General features: G+C 39.6%; 1 protein-coding gene across 1 annotated transcript; it reads right to left on the bottom strand.

Moving 5' to 3' along the window:
- Nucleotides 1-173: 173 nt before the first annotated feature.
- Nucleotides 174-25,650, bottom strand: rrp1 (ribosomal RNA processing 1). Its single transcript, XM_042495047.2, has 16 exons — nt 25,414-25,650; nt 22,391-22,473; nt 21,770-21,827; nt 21,573-21,658; nt 18,741-18,802; nt 18,524-18,653; nt 16,347-16,411; nt 14,318-14,520; nt 13,005-13,189; nt 9,808-9,905; nt 8,687-8,706; nt 8,431-8,577; nt 4,860-6,142; nt 4,615-4,770; nt 1,377-1,443; nt 174-599 (listed from the first exon to the last, which is right to left on the bottom strand). The coding sequence occupies exons 1-16, from the start codon at nt 25,538-25,540 to the stop codon at nt 403-405; spliced, it is 2,967 nt and encodes a 988-aa protein (XP_042350981.2). The 5' UTR covers nt 25,541-25,650; the 3' UTR covers nt 174-402.
- Between the last annotated feature and the right edge of the window lie 1,501 nt (nt 25,651-27,151).

Raw genomic sequence — 27,151 nt, 5'->3', positions numbered from 1 at the left:
TTCATAGCTGAGGTCAAAGAGACGTTTGTGCCAAATTTAAAGAAACCCCCTCAGTCTTTTTCAGATATCGGAAACATACTGTCTCCAGCTGCAGCTAGCACCAGCATGGAGGAATACTACACTTGAAATACTTTTAAGTACTTGTATCAAAAAATTGCAAAGAGAACAGTTGATAAATTCTGAAAAACTGGAACCAGTAACTTTATTAAAACAGTGAGTCACTCGAAGAGGCAGAAAGCAGCACTCATCAGTTTAAACAGTCAATCTGATAAACACTGAATTAGATAAACAAAAATACTTTTTATATACATCTTTGTGTCACATGATGTGTTTTTTAAATCAGTCCATGTCAAAGCTGACAGAGAGCTTTGCTGCATCTGTTTGCAGTCTGTGTGTGGGACGTTAGAGTCGTCGTTTCAGCGCGCTCTTTGGAGTCATTGAGCTGCTCTTCTTGTTGACTTTTTTTGGGGTCTTTTTGATGGACAGTGGAGTGGGCGGAGACTTTAGGACCCCACACTTGGGTCTCTGCTTCGGGTCAAAGGGCACTCGTGATGACCCGTCAGGGCTCACCAGAAGGCTGCGATCAGTCTTCCTAAACTCTGCATCATGACATGAAATCACACAAAGACAGAGGCAATAGTTAGAACAGCTGTTACTGCAACAGCTGCTGAGACATTTATTTAACCTCTTAGGCTGTCTTTAAAAAAACGGCAAACATTCACAAGTGAGAAAATACAACCAGTAGTTTTTTATAGGATTTTTTTTTTCTTCAAAATGACAAACGATTCATCAGTCATTGAAATTGCTGGAGATCTTCTTTTCATTCCATTGTTTCAGTAGAGCAGAGATTGTATGGGCAAGCACCAGGAAGCTCCAGGTTCACTGGCTGCAAAAAACGCAATGTGACACTGCTTTTAATTCAACTCAAACTCTTTCAACTCAGCTATTTTAAGACCTGCAGCACTATTTATTCTGTCACTTTCTCAGCTTTTATTTTCTTAATTCTTTTCTGAAAACTATTGGTGTGTCTGATGTCTACATGCCTGGTGTCATTCAGTCATGGCGATCAGCAGCTGGGCAGCAGGTAGACAATCTCAGAGTATCTCAGTGTTTGGGTAACTGGTTCCTCAGAGTCATAGGAGGCTGCAGTGAGTTTGCACACTGTATACACTGTGTATTCTGCTCTGTGTTCATCTGTCTGGACTTAGTGCATGTTTAACTCTTGTCATGCTGTAGTGTTTACTGAGAGTCAGCTGGGTGACTTTCATCCTGTCAGAGTGCACTCTCTGATCAGAACACTTCTGTAGAGGTTTCACTAAATGAACAAGTCGTCCTGTTCAATTATGATGATTTTCAAATTGCATCCCATTTCTTACCAGCTGTCTTATTGTTCTTGAGCCCAAAGGTCACCTTCTTGGATTCTGCTCTTGGAGTTTCAGCCTTCTGTGGAAGAAAAAAAAAAAAGAAAACAATTCACACATGCTTACACAGGGATAAAGCAAAAAATTATCTTTGACTTAAATTTTTTTCAGTCAAAGATTATTTTACCTCGCAGCCAAGTCAGACATCGCACCTGCAGGTTGTAAAACCTATACTTGAAATGATGAGATTTCCGGGGTGGCCATTAGCTCACCTGGTAGAGCAGGTGCCTCATATACAGAGGCTGTGTTCTCACCACAGGAGCCACAGGCTCTACACCAACCAACGGCCTTTTGCTACATGTTGTCCCCTCTCTTTCCCCCTTTCAAGCCTAAGCTGTCCTATCATAATAAAGGCAAAAAACCAAGAAAAAAAATCTTTATTTATATATATATATATATATGAATTCAGAGGACGAACATTTGCCACTCTGATAAGGAAACTCTGTGTAAGAATATCTTTCTTGCCATTTTGTGAATGTATTGTGTATTATTGGACTGAAAATGGCAGGAGAGCTTGTGGGATGTAGAGAATCTGCCAGTTGGTGGAGGCAAAACCGCACACTTGGCCACACACGTTTTGCTTCACGTTACATCATGGCTCAGCTGCTTCTGAAATCATTGTACACATTTTGTATTTAATGTAGTTTTCATTTTCATTGTATGCTACTTCATACATGTCAGAGGTAAATACTGTACTTTTATTGCATCACCGTTGTTTGATAGCTCTAGTTACTCTTCAGATAACAGCTTTTCATCTTTTTTCCATTTAAACCATTTATCTCCAGATGTTTGAATGTTTGTGATCGAATTTAAGGATGGAGTGCTTCTTCCTGTGTTAAGAAAATTCCCCCCTTTCTTTAGCTAGATTAACTCTTTAATAACCCTCTTGGGTCAGCTGGAAAGGCCATGGTCACAAAGCTGAAAACAGGGCTGTTTTTCTGACTTTTTTTTTACAGATTCATGGTATTCACAGGACAGCCATGCTACAAACATATGATTATCTTATAGAATGTGATGCACTGCCGTAGATTTAACTACCCAACAGTATAAAGAGTTACAATTGGCACAATGGCACCATGCAGCATACATTAGTGCAGTAATGCAGAAACATCAGATGGAACGGGAAAGCAATGGAACATTTTCCTGCACAATGACTACTTTAACATTTTGTACTTTAAGTACATTTGCTAAAAATACTAGTGTAGTTACTTTAATTTCAGTTCAGTTTTGATCGCAGGACTTTTATCTGTGGTGATATATTTTCACATTCTTCTCCACTACTGCCTGTTTCTGACGATATTAGATTGTGTCCAGGGACACAAAGGGATCGGTGTATGGTGCCACAGTGCACATTCTGTCCGTTTTAGCTCTATGCTCAGACACACTACAAATCCAAACTTTTTGGCTGGTCCATAGAATGCGGGCAGCGCAGCTTCCGCTCAGACCCGGGTCTGAGCAGAGGTGCAGAGGGAGGATGTGTTAATGATCAGCAGGTATAGCTCTAGAGAAAGCAGCTCTTCTCCGCTGTGTGTCTGCATGTAATGTTATAAGTGTATTGTTCTGCATTTTAACATATTTCAGGGCTGCCAACCCTCACGCTCCTGGCGTGACACGCGTTTTCACAGTCAGTTTTACGCTCTCATGACTCCAAAGCAAATCTAACGCCAAAAGTGTTGAACAATCATGTAATGCAGTGAACAACTGACTGTAGAATACAACTGATTATTTGACAACCGAGCGCCGTTTCATTATCACAGATCAAACACAGAGAGAGACAGACGGACAGAGCGGAGCTTCTCCTCACAGCACCAAAGTGTCTGACTGAACTAAAATACCAGAGGTAGAAAGTGACTTCTTTAGACTTCTAAAGACTATTTTATGTTAGATTCAAGAGAGTCAGACTTTGGATGGAAGTATTTAGAGCGCATCGTTCCGTGTCTCATCCAGCCGCTTGCACTGAGCTCTCATTATTATTACCAGGGCCAGACATAGTGATATTGGGGCCTGGGGCCACAGGCACATTGCCTTATTTTGAACCTTTCTCTTAATTTTATGTGAAATATCTCTAAAATATGTCTTTAGTGTACTCAGTGATAGTAAATAAGTCCGTGAAGGAAAAAAGTTGGGAACAATATACTAGTTTTTAACCTGGTCTTGTTTTTTCTCAGCTGAAGCAAACTATTTTCTGGTCCGTTTCATGCCTTCCCTATAGAAACACAGATAAACCAATCATAGCAAACTGTTGAGTCTTGGCTTTCTTCCCCCTCCCTCTTTATTTCATAAGTGGGAAGTCATGGATGAAAATGAAAACACCGAGTAAACAGACACAAATTTAAATCTGTTTAAAACAGTACTTTGGCCTCAATGTTCTGTTATTTTCTTAATTTTTTTTTAAATTGTGAAATGAGCTTGGTTGTACTGTTCAGTAACATGCACAATAGTCTTAAAATCCAAAATGAAAAAGAATCGTGATAAAATCGTGATTGTGATCCTGCCTTTAAAAAATCATATGATATTTTTGCCATATTGCCCTCCTCTACCCTTATCTAAGAAGAGCCACTTCAATTTACTTTTAACAGGTCTACCACTGCCTGGATCTACTTCAGCCATGTACCACCACATACTTTCGGACTGTCTTTGCAGTGAGCGCAAAATTCTCCTCTGTAGTACCTTACCAACATCCCTCGTCCCCAATGTCTCAAGCCAAGCCACTAGCAACATAGAGTAAGCATAACCACAGGTATGTGGACGGTAAGGGTCAATCAAAGAATGACAATAGAATTATTGACAATTACTGACAACCATACGTTTCATTTCACCACGCAGCATGAAGAGTCGATGCAGAACAAAATGTCAATATGTTGCAGTGATGAGAGTTTGTGGTGAAGAAGATGGAGAAAAATCTACACTTTGCTGGAGGAGCGTTAATAATCCCAATAGAGTCAGCAGCACACACACAGCTCGGAAGTCCGGCATTGTTGTTATTGTTATCCTCCTACTCGCATGGCTATTAGTCTGAAACGTAATACATGTGCACAAAGTGAGGCCGTGACATCACCATTCCCACGGGATTCGCACATTGCCAGTTCACATTACGACAGAAGGGATGGTGTTTTCAAAAAATTACAACAAAAGTTTAACCCTTCAAGCAAGACCCGTTGCCACATAAACTACCCCTCAGTTGGGACTGTACCTGGTTTTTGGGGCTCCCCTTGGTTTTACAGAAGAGGGGGGCTGGGACTGGAGCTTTGCTCTGAAAGGTGATGAACTTAGATGCCAACTCTGAGGAGGTCTTTGCCTTCTTTTGGGACGTTTTAATGTTCAGAGATGTGGAAGGCTCTCCAACATTCTGAAACAGAAAAACAGATTAGAGGTGAATAATGTCTCAGTGTTGTCAGACTGTCTGCAAATTCACTCCCACTTCATCTCAACACTCACACTGCCTGCTTTTGACTTCTTAGCAGCAGGTTCATCTGCTGTGATGCTGGTGGTGGCTTCATCCTGCTGAGCAGCCGCCCGCAGCTCATCGACTTCATACTCAAACTCCACAGGGATCTTCCTCTTCTTCTTCTTGGCCGGTTTCCCAGAAGATGAGCCCTCTTCATCAACACTGCCAGCTAACTGTGGCTGGGTTTGATCCTTTTGCAGCTCTTTGTCTGCTGCCAGCTTCTTCTTCTTCTTCTTCTTTGCTGATGTTGTCATGGTGATCTCAAACAGAAGTTTGTCAGCATCTGCGGACTCTGAGGTTTCTGCTGCCTTTCCTTCCTCCTCCACTGTAGTCTTGGGTTCTTTCTGATTCTTTTTGCCCTTCTTCCTTTGTGGGGTTACAGTGGTTTCCTCTGCAGCAGGCACAGCCTCACCTGCTGCGTCCTCCTGCTTGCCCTTTTTCTTCGTCTTCTTTTTGGGTGCCACTGCGGCGGCATCTTGTGATGCTTCCTGATTGACTGATGGGATTTCAGCATTGGTGTGTTCAGCCTTGACCTCTGCTGCTTCATCAGCCTTGAGATTCTTTTTCTTTCTCTTCTTACTGCTCAGAGTTTCAGAATCAGTCGGCTTTTCGAGTCCAGAGGTTGGGCCACCATCCTTTGAATCCTCACAAGGTGCTAATGGGAAATCTGCTTCTGTGCTCACACCATTAAGCTGTGCTTTATCCTGCACCTCCTCGGCCTTCAGGCACTTCTTCTTTTTCTTCTTCTTCTCTGAGACTGTAGCAACACTCTGCTGCTCCTCGGCTGCCTCTGTGACCTCAGCTTTGACTTCTGAAGTCTCCCTCTCTGTCTTCTTAGAAAACATTTGTGATTGGTCCTTGTCGTCACTGGTGCGGGGAGATGATTGGCCGGTTTCTTCTGTGACTGTAACTGTGGGCTGTTTCTTTCCTTCAGAGAGGAGCAGAGTTTGTGACTGACCCTCTGGCGTAGCTGCCTCTGTGACTCTGACAGAGGAGCTCTGTGGCTGTACTTCATGTTTTAAATCCTCTGTTTGTGAACACTCCAGGCTGCCTTCAGTCTCTGCTGTTTGACTCTGAGCCACAGTCAGTTCCTCTTCACACCTCTCTATATGTCCCTCACCACCTGCATCTTCATCCTGACCTGCATTCTTTTTCTTCTTCCTTTTCCTCCTCTTCTTCTTCTTCTCATTATTTGCAGGTAGGGTAGCTTGTTCTTCGTGAACTCCAGAATCATTGCTTTGCTTGTTGAGCGTGGATGCCTTTTTTTTCTTCCCTAAAGTAGCAAACACACAGGAGGTAAGATTTGTCATTATTGAACGGAAAGCTTTGCAAATTATAGTCCAATTCTTCATTTCTGATGAAATAGACTCAAGGACAAAATCTAGGACACTGAGCAGTCTTAGGTAATGTTGAGGGGGTAAAACTGATGTCTACTCGTGATAAATCTAGTTGGTCACTATAAAAAGGCAGATATCCCTGCTTAAAAGAGAATTTCACCATTTTTCAACATTTTAACTTCATCTATTAAAGCATGAGGTATTGTGTGACATAAACATGTTTTTATAGTGCTGTCTGTGTCTCCTGGTTCTGCTTCAAAAACTGCAGTATATATCCAGGGGCTGTTTCACATCTTACTCTGTGTTATATATTGTCAGTTGCCTGTTGTTGGGCTGACTATGGCTGGTTGTTGAGCCTGATTGATTCAAGGCACTATAAGGCATGTTTGCTCAGGGAAAATTTGGGGGTCGAGCATCAGGAGCTCAGGTGCAATACATCCTGGTACATGTAGGCACTATGTTAACTGCTGTGCAAGAAGAGAAACTCAGCTGAGTCAGCTGAGTGCACTTAGCATCAACACTGATTGTATCCATTTAAAACATGGTATTTTTTTTCCTTTAAGTGATGAGAAACAACCCTGTGGTGTTTCCTCTGACTGAAGAGCACTTCTATGCAGGCTCAGGCTATATTTATCAGCAGATCTCACAGAATCTAATTACTCTGCCAAGTCTACCTCATTGTAGCAACAGATGCAATCCCCCTGTCTATTATGTACTGCAACTTTGCACCTCCAAAAGGTTTTGATTTTGAATGGCAGACTCTCATAAACCTCAGAGCTGACAGGTCTGAGCTGGGAAATTTTCTACAGTCTATAATTACAGATAAAATCCCCATAGTGCTGGGTAATAAATCCAATGTCAAGAGCTACTCAGCTAAAATCCATCTCTGCAGTAGAAAGACACAAATACTTTTGGAATTGCTACTACATGACCAGAGAAAATAGAGAAAAAGGACCGTGGCACTGACTTTAGCTCAAGCTTTTTTTTTCTGGGTAGAAAATACTCAGATCTGTGGGCCAATAAGGCATGTGCACTAGAGACTTATGGCAGCGAGGCGCAGTTGAGTGTGCACCAGCACATAATTTCTCCCGGCAAAGCAACTGACTTCCAGTTTAGCGCTTCCCTAGCTTGAATGGCGGTCTAAAAAATTTAATCTTGCAGCTCTTTCAGACTTTTGAAATGTTGAAAATTGAACCGGGTGGCTATAATCTAGATAATGAAATAGATCGTTTCACAGGGGCTGTGAAGCTCACAAAAAATTATTTGCTGATTTACAGACGTCTCTTTCCTGATGTAAGTCAATGGGAAAAAGTCTTTCTGGGCCAGTGGGCATCATGCAGTGGACCTGGATGGTGCAATTGCACTTTTGGCCACTATGCAGAATTTGAATCAGAGCCTGGCAAACTCTCTGGGGGCTTGGTGGTGGTGGGCATACAAAAAAAGAGGAAGTACAACCCGTGGTTTGAGTGAAATTTTTCTGGTGGATGAGCAGGAAAATCTGGGTGTTGTGTTGAGATGGAGGGACGTTTATCACATACTACCCACAATGTTATGATACAAAGCTGGCTCAAAATTGGCAAAGCATCCCTTCAATACAGTGAACGTCATCTCCCTGTACCACAGTTGAGACCATGATGCTGATGCACCTGGATTAAAAAATGTGTTTTGCTTATTGTTACTTCACACTGAGAAGGACCTTTGTGTCTGTGCTTCCTTCTCTAAATCATGTGTTTGTGAACACACCAGACTGCCTTGAGCCACAGTCTGTATCTGTTCAGGCCTCTGCATTTTCCTCACCACCTGCACTTCCACCCTGACCTGCACTCTTTTTCGTCTTCCTCTACTCACTGCAGTCTTTCCCTGAATCCTTGTTTGGCTTGTTGAGTGAAGATGTCTTCTTTTGCTTCCCAGTTTGGCACATTTTACTCACTTTTCTTTCATCTTTTTTTTTTATCATGGCTCATCATTGGCTGTGTTCGTGCATATGGCATACATCTTGGCAATATTTTTCAGTTTTGTTTAATCTTGGAATTTCCAGCTCAGCTCCTACAATTAAGTCTAAAACACACTGTGGAAACTAAATTTTTACATTCAGACTGTTTAGTGTGAAAAATGCTCAATTGAAACCCATTCAAAATGACATTTTTGATCCCACATCCATCAAAGATATCATCATTAATGATATCAATCCTATGCAGGAGGTTCATATTTCAACATGACTTACTTTTTGTTTTCTTGGCTGCTGGCACCCCCTCATCATCCTCCTCCTCCATGTGACCTCCTCCTCTCTTCATCCTCTTCCTGCTACCGAACATGTCGTCGTCCTCATCTGTGGAGACCTCCTCTGGATACTCATCCTGAGGAAAGACACCTGAGAGACATCCAGGACACCAAAATTAGACGGGACAAGGTCAAACATCGACAACAATGATTCTGTTTTCAGAAATATCAAGACGGGGGGTCTGATCCTCAGCTCGTACCTTCATTCAGGTCCCGCAGTCTGCCACCCAAGACAACACGGGGAGAGAAGAAGAAAAGAAATTCATGAGTTTGGATTCAAGAGGAGATCAATCACAGGGTGGGACAAACAGCACGGATGGGCAGAAAAACTCAACCAACAAAGGTGAAAGACACATTTAACACTTACACTTATCTTTTAATTTGTTTGCTCACATGAGCACTACTAAACACACACAAGAGCGGAAATACTGAGAGCACTACCAGGTTTTACAGTCCAACAGTTTTCATGGCTTTTTGATGGTAGGCAGGCTTGGTTGGTATCCTTTTTTTTCATTTTTTTCATTATATAATGCTATTAGTCATATACGTTATACCTTTATTCAGAGTTAGCTGTGAAAATATATTTTTCCTGGCAGTCTCTCTCTCTCTCTCTCTCTGCTGTTGTTGGCCTGCTCTTTACACTCCTTTAACATTATCTCCTACCCACCACCACTCTGTGTCCCTGTGTCTTTAAGCTCAGCTGCCTGTGCCACCAGTACAGACCGCAGACTAAGTTGTGGTGAGTGCTGTGCACTAACTACAATGAGTTTGATAGACAGAAGAATGCTTGTTTTTTGATGGCATTAATAATCATAGAGTTGGGTTTTGCCAATATCTAATATGCTGATATATAACAACTCATCTGGCTGATTAACGTTAGCGATATATCCACTTATTTCACACCTAATTTTAGTGATAATCAAGTCTCTTCTGTAGTGGAATAACATCATATTATACATAGTCTTGTGGTGATGGCCCACCAGCAGATGGTGACATGAAATATCACATTTTTCAGTGAATGTAATATTCACTCAATGTGCAAAATATGAAAAGTACTTCAACTTAGGGATGATGTTTTGAACACATTAGCTTCGTCAATAAAAACATATATACAATATCTGCTGATATTAATGTGCAACCCTAGATTTCTTAATATCCTCATATACCGTAACAATGTGATGCAACGCAGCCTGATCACTACAGTGACAGACAGACAGACAGACAGACAGACAGACAGAGACGCGCACGCGCACGCGCACACACACATACACACACACACACACACACACACACACAGTGTGGTCTTCGTGCATGGACTCACAATTTGACGATTTTGTATAGTCTCTGTCTGTTGTGGCTCGGTGTGCTGCTCCGACTGGCCAACTCAAACAGCTTGTCTGCCAGGGCTGCATAGTCAAACTGCAAAACACACACAGCCCTCATTAAAAAAAACTAACTAACTATTTGTCACCATTACAAATGTCCAACATCTGAGTCGTACTGATGAGTGAATATCAAACATAACTTAAAATGATTTCAACAATTATTTATTCAGAACTATTTTCTATAGAAAGAAATGTTAACGTTGATCTGTAACAGGACAGAGAATCTGAGCTGGGGAGTGACTGACACAATAATCACCTCTCAGTCAGCTGCTCACTTACAGGAAATTCCCTGAAAGCTTTTCAACATTTTACAGAGAGCACTTTGCATCGCTACAAGCCATTTTTTTTAAAGAAGAGAAGGCAATAAGCAATTTAACAAGAATTCAGCCCAAAATTAGCAAGGAATTCTTTAAAAGGTACATTAAAAATAAACTAAATTTAGCCCAAAATAAAAGAAATTAAAAGTAAAGAACAAAAACAGGTGACCTGAAAAAAGTGCTAAAATAAAAACTCAATATTAAACATTAACAATGCTATTTTTTGTAGCTTAATTTAAAATATATAATTATATAAATATACTTATTTTATTTCATAATTTTCAAATCTCTCTCTCTCTCTCTCTCTCTCATTTGTAAAGCTTCAAGGGCATTTTCTGTCACCTTTTTCTGACTTTTTTGCAATTTGTGCAACATTCCCAGCCAAGTTACTGATTGCCTTTTTAACCTTGATGTTGAAAGAAATCAAACAAATCCGCTCACATTTCAAAGGTTCACATGATTGTCAAAGGTGTCTGCATGCAGGACAAGAAAACTGATGTTGATCCAGGTTTCAAAGGGTTAACAGACTGTTTTGTTTTGCAGTTGTTTTTATCTTTTGTCAGGCCTTACTCTGCATTATTGTTTGGATCTTATTATTATTATTATTATTGTTGTTATTGTTGTTATCTCTGTAAGAAACCCCTCTTGCTTCTGCTCTGTCTTGTTTGTCAAAGCATATTGTAAAATCTGTTTTTAAAGGTGCTATATAAATAATGTTTTTATTATTGTTATATTTGATATTGTTATTAATAATAATTATTACTTCTTATGTATTTTAAAGTGCTGAACCATTTAGTGTTTAGGTGGGCTGCCCAGGTATATTAAGTATATAGTGTATTTGGCCACCCATTTTAGCATTTTTTATTTTTATATTTTTATCAATCCAAGACAAAAAAAAGCCAACCACGATCGAACGTGAGAGATATCTAGCAACTAGTGAGACATCTCGCCTCGCTCTAACTCTTCCGTACCTACAGTGAGAGCTTGAGCATCTGATCCAAACTAAAGCTAATCTGTCCTGAAAACACACAAATAATCCATTCTAGACTATTTTAAAGACACAGATGAAAATAATCTTATACTGGTAAAATGTGCATCTGTTGCTTACTAACCCTTTTTCTGATTTTTACCCACATAAAATCTGGCCGGTTTATTAGAAACAGCCTTGTATCACTGTTGTTTGTTTTCGTGTTTTTTTTTTTTTGTTACATCCGCTTCGTCTTCCACATATTTGTCAGCTGTGTTTAAACAGGAAGCGAGAGAGAAGAGCAGATGCACACACAGACAGAGATGATGGAGATTAGCTCTATGTGTGATTAGAGCATCATGATGCAGGCTGATGTCATGCCAGCTCCAAGTGCCAGCTACCACCACGAGTTTCTGTTCCAGACCTGTGGGAAACACAAGATCTGGACCCTTTTCTGGGGTGCACACCATCCAGCGAATTCGTATTTGTATATTCGTAATAGCGTATCATCACTTGAAAATAGGAATTGTTTAGTTTTTGTTATTTTAGAATGAGCCCTTTGTATCTACATAGGGAGCAGATCCTTGTCTTGTGAAAATAATCTTAATTTGTTAAGTGGTCTAATTAAAGTGGAGTAAAAGGTACAATATTTCCCTCTGAAGTGTAGTGGAGTAGAATTGGCATGAGATTAAAATAATCTAGTAATGTAAAAATATCGTCAGATTTATACTTAAGTACAGTATTTGAGTAAATTACAGTTCAGCTCAGTTCAGCAGAGGGACACACACTAACTGAAATTACAGTAATTGGGATCAATAGAGTATAGGAGTATCCCTTTGCCCCTGAAATTTAATAATCCACTTATTATCCTTCCTCTAAAATCCCATCTTAATTTGATTTTGTGGTATTAATGCATTTTAAATATGTTCCTCAAATGTCAAACTTATTTTTCTTTGTGTTGGACAACATTTTGAGGCCCGTGAAAGCAAGATGTTTTTCTCTTATCTTGGTACGAGTGCTCTGGACCACATGAAATTTTCTCTTACCTAAGAGAAAAGCAAAAATAAGAAAACAAATCAATGGGTACAAACAAAATAAGAACTAATCCTGTATACAAGCAAAAATAAGAGGAAATTTGTTCATAAATAGTCTCTTGTATGAGGCCCATTGTGACGTAAAAATGCTTTATTCAGTGTTTTTAGTGATTTAAATCACAGGTTCCAGTTGTTTTGGAGAGGAAGAGACCTCTGTGGATAAGTTTCCAGTAAACTCTCCTGACTGTCTGGGTTGAAGTTATCAGACAAAAAAGGTGACTTCACATGAGCATATGTTGGACTAGCCGCTCGCAGCGGTTTTCCCAGTTTAAATCACTGGATCTGTTTGCTTTGGAAAGGAAGAGACCTCTGCAGATAATTCAGCTAACGGTAACGCGCACTGAATGTCAGAAAAAGATGAGACACAAAGCTATCAGAGAGAAGGGGTGGGCATACAATGGCATGTTGTTGGTGAGCCGCATGACTCTGAGATGCCCAAAGGTGTCAGAGATGCATTGATTTGTAACATGAAGCTGCTTTATTCAGTGTTTATAGCTGTTTTAATAAACTGGTCGGTTCGTCTTGGAGAGGAACAGACCTCTGCGGCTAATTCTGCTTCCAGAAAAAAAAAAAAAAACCCTCAATAACAAAAACATAACGAATGTCAGCAGGGAGAAGTTCTAGCTGGTTGCACTTATCATTTTACTGCTAGATGCCACCAAATGCCCCTAAATCTGACACCTGTAAATCCCAAAAGGAAGAATGGATGAGCAAAAAGGATGAATGAATCAAAAAAAAGGAGTGAAAGCCTTTACCTGTAGGACTGGTCCAATGTCATCGTCACGAGACATTTCTGTGTCCGAGTCTTCCAAGTGAAGAAGCTCCTCCTCCTCCTCATCATCATCATCATTATCATTATCATCATCATCATCATCATCATCATCATCATCATCATCATCGTCGTCATCGTCTTGACCCTCTTCTTCACTTGATTTATTCCCTGATGAAAGCAAAACGAAACATATGACCTCTGACTGAAAATTCACATTTATTGCATAAATAAGTGACATTCATCATGTAATAATCTAGTCGTGTCTGTATGACTCGAGCCTTAAAGTTATTTATTACTATTTTAGTTTTAATGTAGTTATTATTACGTGTTATAATGTTGGAACAGGTGCTGCCACTGTGATGAAGGTGGAAATGAGATACTGACTGAAAGTGAATATCATGTTAAAAAATCTGAGCACCAAGGTGCCGCCACATTAACAAAGCTGTTTTTAACCCTTTGACACCTGGAGCGCCATCAGTTTTCTTGTGTTGCATTTATATGCTTTTCACAAGCATTTCAACCTCTGAAAGATGAGAAAACTGGATTGTTTTTTTTTTTCAAAACATGATAAATGTAATGAGCGACTTCGCAAAAAATATCCTGCAAACTGCAAAAAGAAAGGAAAAGAGAGGCATGTTCAGAAAACTATATTTACAATTCTCTTAAGTATTTATTTAAAATTATGTTAAAGTCAGAAAGGAAAGAAAAAGAAAATAATTTCAATAAGAAAGAAAAAAAAATCTGGCACTTTATTTTTAGTTATTTTCTTGTTTTTTGATTTGTTTCTTTTTTTACTTTACTTTTTTCCCCCTATTTTATCCCAGAAATCCCAGTAATTTTCTTTAAAGATCTTATTAATTTCTTGCAAATGTTTTGCTTGCCACCCTCTGATGTTTTTGAAAGAGACCAAGCTAATTTGCTCAGGTTTCAAAGGGTTAAGGTAACCAGTGCTGATGGGATGTTTTACTAACTATCTATATAGGCAGAGCTCGGCCCTGATAGTGGCTGAAAGCTGTGCAGCCTCCAGCACTCACACTGGAAAACCTCTCCAACCACAGCTGAAGAGAGGAGAGCAGGGCTGTGTTAAATTCAGAGAAAAGAACTTTTGCTGTGTCAATAGCTGCTTTCACACCGCCTGTCCATGGAGGGAATATTGTGTTTCTAAATCTCATAAGAAAGTATAGTAAACCAGTCTGTTTTATTGGAAGTTAATCTGTATACGTCATTACTTTTGATGTTTTATAGAGAGACCTCTGTCATGTTCAAAAAGCTGTCTAGATAATCGTGTTCATGTACCGTTTATCTGCCTCCACTTCTTGCCGCCTGCTTTGCTCTTGCTTTCTTTTGGTTGGTCTTCTTTGTCGTCCTCTTCAGAGGCCTGTCCTGAGTCTGAGTCCTCAGCCGCTTTCACCTCCTTCATCAAGTCTTCAATAGCGAAGGGGGCCTGGTCAATAATAGTGCTGAGGATGCTGTTGCAGATTGCTCCGAATAGAGATCGACTGAGAGAGACACAGATGAAAGAAGCAACGATGAAAAAATGAGCAGATGGAACGTAGTCAGGCAAGTTGTTAGAGCCAAACGTCACACAAAAACAAGCTGCTTCAGTCAATCTGGACCTCTGACATACAACATGAATGATTTATGTTCCAGGTCTGTACACAATTTCACTAATACATTTCCATGACTTTTCTATGACTTTGAGGCAAACTGTAAAGACCATGTATTCTCTAAAAATCTATAGTCCTCATTTTTTTTCATTGTCACGATATAAAAGCTTTTTTAAGTGTTTAATTGTTTTTATTTTTTATTGATTCAGAACAAGATTAGAATTGAATATTTCAACATAATTTAGGGACAGTCTGTTATTTGTGAGAGGGGAGGGGTGGTGTAAAAAGGGGTGCCATGTCAAATAATTTTTAAAGCACTAGGAAGAGACTTATGATTTTTTTTCAGCTTACGGAAGGGACATACAACTATAAATGGCTTTATTTTGTTTTCATTATAGAGAAACCATGACTAGGCATGTTTTCTTTAAAAGAAATTTGACTTTTTTATTTTTCTTTAAAAACATTTGGTGATTTGTAAAGAAAAAAATCTGGTGACTTTTTTTTCTTTAAAAACTTTTAAATAAAAAAAAATAAATAAAAAAAACTTGGCCTTCCTTTTTTTCTTCAAAGGTGTTTGGTAAATTTTCTAAGAAAGCATGCCTTCCAAATCCATTTTAAAAGGTAATCACAAAAAATGACATTGGATTTTCACATTTCAGGTAGTCCCTAAACATATCATGTGTCATTACATGGGTTTGTGGAACAAAAATCCATGACTTTTCCAAATCTTTCAAAACTTTTTTCAAAGCTTTTCAAAACTTTTCAAGGCCTGGAAATTGCAATTAGCAAATTTTATGACTTTTCCAAGTTCTCAGGACTGTATGAACCCTGAATGTTACATACACAACCATTTAAAAGATGAAGATAATTGGAAGCCAAACTTAACCTACAGATCACAGTGTGACAGTGAACCACCGTCATCACAAGGCTAAAAAGATGATAAAAATAAAGAGAAACTTCACTGATTTTCAACCAGCTGCGTGTCGTCGCAGTTGGTGAAGATGGAGCTCGGGGCTCTCAGGAAAGCCAAACAACATAGATAACGACAAAAACTCCAGCATCAAATACAGAAAGCCACATCAGGACTTTTTACTAAAAAAATCTAAATTAACTTAAAAAACTCCCAATAACATGTTCTGTATGCCTGTCTTAACTGCTTGATAGATTTGTAATTATTCCAACTGTAAAATCCAAGTTTTTATCATGACACAATCTTTTTTTTTTCCTACTATTTTTGCCTGTTTAAGGGCTTTTGGGGGGAACTTTTCCTTATCTGCTGTGAAGGTTTGAGGACAAAAAGATATCTCATACTGCAAATCCCTCTGGGGCAATTTGTGATATTATAAATAAAACTGATTGAAAACCATCCCTTTGGATATGACGTATTGTTGCCTCTTTTACTGTACAATGATAACAATATGGTTTGTTGATCTAACTGCATTATCTTTTATTAAAAAATGCTAGATTATCTCCCTAAGAAGGTGCTAAAAAATGTTTTTTTCATTCTACATATATTATGAGACAATAATTTTATTTTTTTTTGTGTGTTTGTGTATATATATAAATATATATATGCTGGTTTATGTTTTTTTTTTTCCTGTGATTGGCAGAAAAATCCATTGGAATTTCAAAATGATCACTGAATGGATATATGAATCCAGAGCTATGTATCGTCACACCTGTAAGAGACAGCATTACAGTAAGTGATGAGGACTTACTCCTTGGTTTTGGCTGCTGTTTTGCAGAAGGGCTCGATGAATATCAAGTTCTGATCAGCAGTGAGCTGTGAAAACAAAGAAAAAGCTCACATAAGGATCACTGGAACATTCATGTATTTTCTTATGAATTTATCTTTAAAGTGATGGAACTTTTTATTTTATAAATAAATTATTGGTTAAAGCTCTACTGGAAAAAATAGCAAAACAATAATCAAATTAAATGTACTGCAACAGCCAAAGTCCCTCTAAACAGTTTATAGCCATGCCTTGAACCTTGAATATAGCATATTTAATAAGCATCCCAGTGTACCCTTCCCTATCTGCTTTGCCATTTTCGATATTTATAATTAATCTAATCCCAGAGGTGCCTCTTCATCTTATTAACAGCAAACAAAAACCAAACAGCAGGCAGCAGACAGAGAGCGCGGCTGCTGGCCTATGTGCTATAAGCATCAGCACACATGCTGCATCTTTAACCGTCTGGAAAACAAGAGGTGGAGCTGGCTGCTAATCTTGTGTCTACTCAGTGGAAACTTGTAAGAGCGCAAAGGCAGGTTGTGTCTGAGGTTGCCAAGCAACCATAACCAGCACCGTATTTTAGCCCTCCTAACAGAAATCCTGAGTGCAGAGCTCATTTTCTTACAGCAGTTGTTTTTGGGTGTGTATTTGGTTGAAAATATTTTCTGTCTCTGCTTTGAAGTGATCAACTTCTCTTTCATATTTACCGCAGTATTTACTAATATTAATAATACTAATATTTACAGGAGAAGGGGAAAGATATCTGGTGGCTGGATTGGTTGTTCCTTGTCACATGACATGTGGTGCGTGCTGCTGATTTCAAAAGTTGAACTCTGCTTGAGTCTGAAAAATAAGATGCTCAGGAATGCTCGCACATTGCTGTAGCTTATTATTGCGTCTACATAGAAATCAAAGGATTTGAAGATGCAAAAAACTCTGTGATCAGAGTGGCTGAAACACAACCGGCTAGTGATGATCCAGTGCTGCTCACACTGCTCTGCTTGTGAAGAGTTTATCCTCACGCATCCCTACCTTACCTGATTCATACAGTATCAATGAATTTAGGTTAAAAGATATTTGGGTTAAAATTGACACCTGGCCATTAGAGACTGATGAGCTTCCAAGCTGCTGCAGCTGCTGTAATGAGTGACAGAAGGCGGGTTTCTATTACAGATATGCGCATAACTTCGGCAATATTTTTGAAATGTCATTACACAATGTGGAAATGAATACGTTCCACTGAGTGATGTTCAGTGACTTCTCCTCTGATGATAACATTACAGTAACCATGCTGATGGATGTTCAAAACACTAGCAGCTTTATTTTGATGATTCTGATTTCACAGAGGAGTTGTGGAGTTGGGGGGACATGCAGCAAAGGGTCAAGGCTGGAATCAAACCCGCAGCCGCTGCGGCGAGCATACAACCTCTGGATATGGGGCGCCGCTCTATCCACCGAGCCACCAGGCACCCCCAATGAAGATGTTATAATACATTCATATTTCAGGGAAATTAATTCAGTGTTCTTCACCACTTTAAGTCCTTCAGATACCCTACATGACTGACGGGCTCTACTTTTTAAAACTTGTACAAACTTAAAGGATTTTCATTTTATTACCGCTGTCATCAGTCCCTGCAAGGAGACCTCAGTATGTGATCCATCAATCACTGTGGGCTGTTGGGCTCAATTAGCCTGATCCTCACACTTCTCAGCTTGTGATCAATAGTTCTAAATTCATTGATTGACTTACTGCAGAGATGTGTAACCTTTGCAGTGTTCCCTGAAGATATGTGCTATTTTTCAGAGAAGCGCAATCATTTATTCTGACACTAGCAGAAATGTTCATCTCCTGCAGGTCAGAGGGCCTCTGCTTCAGTACACTGTCACTATTTCTTGGGATTTCAGCACCTTGATGTGTTCAGTATTAATACTCAAATCCAACCATGTCCATCTCCATTTCCTCAGAGTGACTAATACAACCCTGTAATACATAAAGCATGGCAGCAGAGGACGTGTCTCCATGTGGCCAGTCACCCTCTAATCAGCTCTCCTCCGTGATGCTGCTGATCACAGCGGGAACTTAATTACACTCATTTCCACCCCAATAGCCTGTTACTTATAAATGCCAAGAACATGTTGATGACAGTGAAGTGGCTTACCTCTGCTGAGCCCACAGCGGCCAGTTCAGTCATGTAGAGGTCCAGGATGTGGAACTGCAGTCCACTGGGTGCCTCGCTGCTGCTCTGCAGGAGCTGCACTGTCAGGAGCTCCAGGAACCTGCCCACCACACTGAGGAGACACAGTAAATAATCTTCACATCACAATCACATAACCATGACCAAAACGGCTTTTCTAGACAAAGCGTTAATATTTTACCTGCTGTCCCAGTCTTTCTTTTTCAGGATCTCAAAGGTTTGTCTGAACATGAAGCGAATCAGCTGTAGGTGAAAAGAAATACATTATTTAGATTTGTAAAACGATTAATACATTTCAATCTTTCTCAGGGCATATTTTCAAAGATTCTCAGTTCAAGTCTTTGTACAACACTGTGCTGATGCAATCAGTGTTTAACTGTCTAACGTGTCAAACATATGGCCGGCAGGCCAGAACGGGCCCACTTAACACTCCAATCGGCCCACTGCATGACTCTGCACTTTTAATATTGCTGCTCTTTTGGAGATGAGCGCCTGGACTGCAGTGCATGTATGAGCATGCGGCTCCCACACTTGTGGTGTTTACAGGGACATGGTTGTTACAGTGTTGCTGAAGAGCTATTTCCACAATAAAAGATGATACTTCAATAATTTATGAAGCCATGCAGCCACTGCATTGTCAACAACACGGTGCTGCAAATATTTCACAATAAAATGCCCTGTCAACAACTAGATTTTCTATTGGTAGAAACATTGTCAGAGGGCTTTTATTTTAAAACAAGAAAGGTTGAGCAAATGAGATATATTTGTATTTCTTAATGTCCATGACAGATGAAGACATTGAAAGTGTAGTAAATGGTGATATCATGTAATATAAGTATCAAAAAACATTTTTACAGTCCATTTCAGTGAAAAAACTGTGCACGTCACAGAGAATAATCAGTGGAACGCCATTTCTCTAGATGTTCCTCACCTGAGCAGCGCTGCTCTAATCTGTTCACATGGACATTAAAAAAAATATAAATACAAGATCCACGACGCACACATGCTGCTCACACAGGCAGTGTGTCGGGTGTAACAGATGTCAGGTTTCAGGAGCGAGTTAAGCAATGAGCAGCTGCTTCATGTAAAATGCTGCTGCAGACGCTTCTTGGCCTGAGCACCTTACAGTTACCCGAAAGAACAATAAACACTAACAATGGTCATGTTAAACTAAATACTGAACATTGTGCAAACTACTGTCAATGAGCAGCTTCTGTACAAAAGAATCTGTATCAGACTTCTGAGGTAAAACAATACCGGTGGAACCTTATTGCTAAGGCCCTGCTAAAACTTCAGATTAGCAAATGCTTTGTGAGGCAGGAGATAGCATCACCTGCTCCTCTATAGCCTCTACATTGGTTTGGTGTGGTGATGTCAGCATTACTTCATATATAAGTGGCAATGTATGGAAAAATGCACATATAGTAAAAGCAAGTGATAGACTAACTAAATGTGGAAAAACAGACATACTCTTGAAATTGCACTTAAAAAAAAAAATTACTAAACCTCTAGACCACTTTTCTCAGCTGAAAGCCAGTGTGTATTAGTATCAGGTGGTGTAAGTGGTGGATTTAGGTCCAAATCATGACCTTTTAGTATTTAAATTCTATATATTGTATTTTTGTATACTGTATTGCAGTACTGAAACCCTATTGAAACTGAAATTTGTAATAGTTTGGTGTCCTGCACTCTTAATTGGGCTGTATGTGGTCCATGAACTCAGCGAGTTTGACACCTCTGGTCTAGTTTGTTTTCTTTGGCTTGTACCAAGAACCAGTCTCCTTTTGATTTTTCTACTTGATTCACTGTCCACTCAGCATATGCAGGTTGTGTACCAGACAGAGTGATTACTGTCGGGTTGGACATGTTAATGGCAGAGAGAGAAAACAAGTCACTCTCCAGGCTATGGAACCTAAGTCAAAACACAGGATGTGATTCAGATTGCTTTGGTGTTGTTATTCCGGGTGTTCCACAAAAGAGTCTTTAACACCCACCAACATAAAAAACAAAACCATAATACAAATCTGCAGCTTTTAATGTAATAATTCCACAAACTTAATTTCCCACAAATGTTAAGAGCAGTTTTCTACTACAAAAGTAATATGTAATTTCCTGCAAATGTAATAACCATTACAGGTTTGTTTTGTTTGTGGGATGGTGAAAATCTTCAGCTTTCAAAATCGTAATAACTTCCCACAATAAAAAATTATCTTTGTGGTCATTGTTTATTTACCCACACACCTGCCAATGGGTTCAAGTCAGCTCATTAGAAACAGATTTGGGCAGAACATGTCCGAGCAGCGCTCTCTCTCTCACGGGGTGGTGGGGGGTGTCAGCCCCTTCACAGTGCCCCTGATTTGTTTTTGTTTTTTTTTAAATGTATATCTTGAACATTAATCTAAACTTTAAAAACAGCAATTCATTTGGTTTTCTCCAGAGAACTGAATGAAATACTGAGATAGACCTACTGCTCTTTTTTTCTTCCTTTTTCAAGTTAACTAACAGCTCTTAAAATCAAGAAGGCCTCACAACCCCCTGGGAAGCTTTGGTGACCCACAGTAGGGTTGCGTTGTAATTTCTTACTATATATTTTAGTCACAATTAGTTTTTTTTAACAGACCAAACACACTTTTACAGTTAGTTACTTTTGCATTCCCTGCCGACACTTTTATCAGGGGAATATATACAGTCTAAATTTTTAAAGTTTTAATTGGCACCTAACAAAACACAATGTTTATCCCAAAACCTGACACATGGTGCTGAGTGCATCTCAAATGTATCTCCTGGCTCTGGCTTTTATTACTACAGTTGAAACTTGATACCATTTTTTAAAAATGGAAGTATGTGTAAAAATAAAACCACTGTACTGCTGAAACCCTCATGGCATATACTGCTGACCTGCTGTTTCCTCCGTATGATCCCGTCTCACCGAAAGAAAAAAAAAAAGACAAAAATGGCTCTATTGTAGGGAAGGACTAAGTGGCAGAGGTTAAGGGTAAAACTCCACACTAACCTGGAGAAACTTGTCCATACGCAGCCTGTCAATACCAGCCCATTCCCTTTTGAAGGTCTGCAGAAAATTCTCCAGGTATAAAAACTCTGCAGGGAACAGTACATAATTATCATCATCATCATGACAAGTACAGGTGTTTTCTTGTGTGCTTCATACTGAATCACATTAGATTATGACATCAGGTGTGGGTCACTTACGTCCGTCAATATCATGGAAGCTGTGGATCAGGGTGCAGATCTGGTTTGACAGCTCCTCCTAAAGTAAAAGTAGACTGTAAGTAGACTAAAAGAAAAGTAAAGACTGTATCAACAGACACATAAAACTGGGCGGGGGGGGCTGCAAGTTAAAACATGTGGGCCCAAAGTGACATTGGGCTTTAAAAGTACAAAAATATTTTATTTGAGCAAAAACTTTTCTTATATGTACACTCTTTGGGCGATGCATTCATTATTTTACTGAAACATATCACAGAATAACATCACACAAAGCTGTCTCCACAGTGGACAGATGTTTAAAAGCTTGTCTCTTGTACTATATGCAGGGCTTTCTGACATGAAAAGTTGCTATCACAGTTGCAAGGTAAACAGTTGCCTTGCAGTTTTTTCTCTAATATTTTGGGTTTTTTTTTCTTTTCTATATTCCTGTTCTTTGTTAATGCACCAAAACCCCAAAGTAAATTGTGTTTATGTGAAAACATACTTGGAAATACGCAGATTCTGATTGTGATAATAGAGTACATGTGTGAAAGCAGCTGAAATGCTCTGTGTATGCAGCCATCCTGTGGCTCTGTGCTCAGAGCACAGTGACAGCAGCAGTACCTGGAGCAGAGGTTTGTCCTGCATCCACAGACAGTAGAACAGACCCTTCCACAGCTTCAGCAGCTCATCACCTGTGAATCCTCCTGCACAGACGACACAACCAGGTATGTAACACACACATTCACAAGTCCAGAGCTGTATTCCAGAAAGTAAACTGGCAGGATTTCTTCAAGAAACCCTGAGTTAGTCTCTGTCTCCTCCCTCTGACAGAGACACACACACTCTTTCATTCTCTCAATCATTCAGTCCCTATGAAAGCACAAATTAATGTGCATTCATTGACGGACTTCTACTATGTGTCAGAATCTTGATCCAGGTTACTCAGGATGATCTAAAGTTACCATTTATTATCCGCTGACGGTCATTTCTTTAAACACACCTCATTTAGTTATTACACAGTTATAAATCAAACTGCTGCATGTCACCTACTTGTTTTTTTATAACACTGCAGACAGCTGTCAGTGTGTAGCTTAAAATGTTTAATGCACATAATGCATCATGTCAGTTTGACAGTTTTGACTTAACACTAATGAAACCTATAATATACCTTTAATATTTGAGATCATATGTTCATATTTCTGATGAGCAGGATGCTGATGCAGCTGCAGAATGTGAAAGTGAGTTTTTTTAAATAGGCTGCACAGTCTAAACTTGTTTTACCACTGAAGTGAAAATATTTAAATTTACCATATATTAGTTGAATTAGCTGAAATAAAGGCACTGAATGCTCAGCTTTAGCCCATCACTGTACTCAAGCACAAATCACCAACCACAATATTACTGGATCAGGTTACAACTATGTTTGTGTCTTTGATTCTGTCTTCTTTTTTTATTCTTCAGCTATAGTTTTCATCTTCACTTACTGCCCCCATGTTCTGTCCCTGTCAGTCTTAAGCTAAACAAAACTATATCTAAAATGTAGTGTAGCAGCAGTAATGATGTACACTGTAGGAAACTCTTTTGTGTTAACTTATTGTCACTGGCTCCCTGTGAAATCCAGGATTGAATTTAAAATCCTCCTCCTTACTTACAAAGCTCTAAATGGTCAGGCTCCGTCTTATCTGTCACAGCTCATAGTTCCTTACCAACCCTCAAGATCACTGCGCTCTGAAAACGCAGGGTTACTTGTGGTTCCCAAAATTTCCAAAAGTAGGTTAGGAACCAGAGCCTTCAGCTACCATGCTCCTCTCCTATGGAACCATCTTCCATTTTCGGTCAGGGAGGCAGACACCGTTTCAACTTTTAAGGGCAGACTTAAGACCTTCCTCTTTGATAAAGCTTATAATTAGGGCTGGCTCAGGCTGCCTGGACCAGCCCATAGTTAGGCTGACATAGGTTTAACCTGCCGGGGGACTTCCCCTGATATGCTGAGCTCCTTTCCTTCTCTCAATGCCGCCATCAGAAATCAAGCATATCTGTTTACTGCATTGCCATGTGCAAGCTTAGCTTAGCTCTGTGATAGCCATGTGGTACTCTCACTACCTGGGGCTCGCGATTACAGAGCCTGGGTCTGTTGAACTGCACTACGCTAATCCTGTTGCCTCTCGGGAGCGTTCCTGCTCCCTTGTTTCCTAGTTTCCCTGGATCCTGGCCGTAACCTTGACTGTGCCTGACCGTGGTGATAGCTGTGCTGATGCCGCGACCCTGCCTTTGGTTGTGCTCGTGCTGTGGCTGTACTGATTCTGTGCCCCCCGCTCGCCCTGATTGTGGTCTGGTCCAGGTTGCGCCGATGCTGTGATCTTGCCTTTGGACAACTCCCTTTCACATATGCATGAGACTGTTATCATCTCTCTCAACATCATCATAGAGAGCAATTACTAATTTCACACCTACCATTATTGTAATATGACATGCATCTGTTTCTATTATTGCTGTGCCCCCCCCCCTCTTCCCCCCTCTCTCTCCTCTCTCTTTCTCTTTCCTTTTTTGCCATGGTTGTATTTCACTTGCTATTTACGACATCTATTGCTCGTCTGTCCGTCCTGGAAGAGGGATCCCTCACTATCCTCTACTGCTCTTCCTGAGGTTTCTTCCTTTTTTTTCCCCGTTACAGGGGTTCTTTTTGGGGAGTTTTCCTTGGGTGATGTGAGGGTCTAAGGGCAGAGGGATGTCGTACACTGTAAAGCCCTCGGAGGCAAACCGTGTTTTGTGATAATGGGCTATATAAATAAAACTGACTTGACTTGACTTGATTTTTCTCCACTCTGTATCGGGTTCTTTTTTATTTACAAGTGCAAACTACAAATACACGACAAATGTATCATAATCCTGCCAAGCTCACAATTCCAATTATTAATATCTGCATGTCCACTGGATTAAGATTGAGGTTGTGCTTTTTATTGACCTGTTGCCATGGGAAGTCGTAGTATCGGAGCTCCATGGATGATGAGTTTTTTCATTCACTGCGCTCAGGCTGATAATGTTTAGAGATGATTGAACAACTCTGAACAGCTGATTTAGTACCAAAAGCTCAAGTTTTTCATCTCAGGGTTCATGACCTCAGAGCTCAGGGTCACACTCAAGAGTTTGATTGGCTGCTCTCTGAAATGGACCCCACAATACAAGTTACCAGCATACAAAAACTCACAAAAAACACACAAGTGACGAAAATTCTCTGTCGTCATTAGCCCTTCAGACCTGTTGGGCTGCTATTTAAGCATAACATAATATGCTCAATAAATAGAGTAACAAAGTGAATGTGTCGCTGCTACGTGAGATCTACGTGGTGTTCAGCTGTGACATTAGTGAGATAAACCTCACTGAGCCTCTGACCTAAAAGTTAACCCCTCCACACGTGTGCCCTGCTCACCGTTCACTTTAACAACACCGGGGCTGCGGCACACTGGGACCAGTTTCCTGTCTAAATACACTTTTGGGTTGAAACCCAACCAGCGGGTATTGACCATTCGTGTCTCGTTACCAGTGTAACGTTATTCATTTTTCAGCACAATTACTGCTAGCATGGTGGGTGAACTGATAGCAGACTGTCACAGCTAGGTGGCTAACAGTAGCAGCTAGCTTACCTGCAGCGTTGTGAGACCTGACATTGATGTATTTCCTCAGTTTCTTCATGGCCTTGGTCCGGACGGGCTTCTCGTTGGAGGCGAGTCTCTGAGCGAGCTGGACCTCTGGCTCCTGCACAGACGCCATGTTCACCGAGCTTCACGTGTCTCCACTTTCCTCCACTTCTCTCCGCTCTGCACTTCTTCCCACGTTGCCCCGTTCCCCGTGTGGCGCCGACTGATGACGTCGTCGGGGAAGGCGCCTCTGATTGGCTTCAAGCCTCAAGTTGTTGTTTTTTTCAAAACACTTTATTTATAATAAAGAGGTATGACAATTGTCATACAAATACAACAGCATGACAGAAGTGTTCAGAGTGCAGAGTAAATGTATTTTCTTTCTCTTTGTAGCTGTTTTGTTCTTCACGTCTTCTGGTTAGGTGCCGAGAGTTCAGATGAAAGCAGAGTTTGGAGTCAGAACACTTTTAATTGGCTAACAATAATAATAATAATAATAATACATATACATATACATATACATATGCATATACATGTACATGTACATGTACATGTACATTGTATATATACATACACAATTTATGTATACATAAATTACAAAATATAACATCACATCATATCCATTAATCTATAAATGAGTGTCCTTTTCCTGTTTTGCCTATCTGTCCAAAATAAACTGGAGTGATCACAGTGACAAAAAAAAAGAAAAATTGTTTCTCTATATTAAAAATATTCTACAAAATTTCAAAAAGCACACGCACAGTAGCTTAAAATGTTTCCAACACTGCTTTAACTGGGTAAATCTGATGTAAAATTCTGACAGATACTTCTTTCACTTTATTATTGATTCAACATTTGACATAGAGCAAGCTTTTTTCCACTGTAAATCAACCATGACAGGAGACCAAAAGAAGTTGCTGTAAGAGGTGTGACATAGTCCAAATAACTGTGTTTTTGATGTCTGTTACTGTAAGGTTCATTCAGAATATCAATATTTCCAATAAAAATATGCTTAGAGCTAATAATGTGCATATCCGATCACAGTACTTTGAAAACTGTGTATAAGCATCATTTAATGCTTTAGTTTTAATGCAGATGACTTTACAATCTGTTAAGACAGCAGGTTCTATCTAACCACATAAATAAGATTATTAGAAATGAGCCAGAAATCAATACAGGATTGTAGGGAGAAATTTGTATATTCGTATATATCTTATATCAAATATCCACAACTTCTTCTCATAAAAAATTAAATTTAAGTTCACAGTCAGTGGCTGTGTTTTCTGAAGGCCATTGATCTATATTTTTGTCAAAAACAGTATTAAAATCACCATATGACTTTAGCCAAGGGATAAATAGATTCAAGATGACAAACATTTGACTCAGTATTTTTGGAACAGTGCTAAAGTACTTAATTTGTTGCTGGTGGTATACATTTCAATTAGAATAAACTGACTTTGATTTATATCAACTAATAAAATCATCAATTTCCAAACATTTAATCTCTTGATGTATAATTTAAATGGCGACCCCTGCTGGTCTATTACTGTCATAGGAAAACACATCTCGCCACCTTAGTGATTTTTCCAAGAAGATACATTTGTTGAACGTGCACAAGTTTCCTGGATAAAAAGATGATCAGCACCTTTACCATTGCAATTTAAAAAGGGCTTTAATTCTAAGTCGGTCTTGTATATTTGGCATTAATAGATACAACAGATAGAAACATTAGAATAAGAAAAAA

This window comes from Plectropomus leopardus, chromosome 10 (genome assembly GCF_026936395.1).
Source record: "Plectropomus leopardus strain MGB_pleo_1.0 chromosome 10, ASM2693639v1, whole genome shotgun sequence".
In the NCBI taxonomy this organism is placed as follows: Eukaryota; Metazoa; Chordata; class Actinopteri; order Perciformes; family Serranidae; genus Plectropomus; species Plectropomus leopardus.
Note: the sequence above shows the minus strand (reverse complement) of the source record. Positions and strands in the feature narration are given on the sequence as shown.

Excerpts from the sequence above, each read along its gene's own strand:
- rrp1 (XM_042495047.2), bottom strand. The coding sequence starts at position 25,540 with ATGGCGTCTGTGCAGGAGCCAGAGGTCCAGCTCGCTCAGAGACTCGCC. Across the intron at positions 13,190-14,317 it reads GAAGTGGAGGCAGATAAACG|GGAATAAATCAAGTGAAGAA; the intron begins GTACATGAACAC and ends TGCTTTCATCAG. Across the intron at positions 6,143-8,430 it reads AGCAGCCAAGAAAACAAAAA|GGAAGAAAAAAAAGGCATCC; the intron begins GTAAGTCATGTT and ends TTGCTACTTTAG.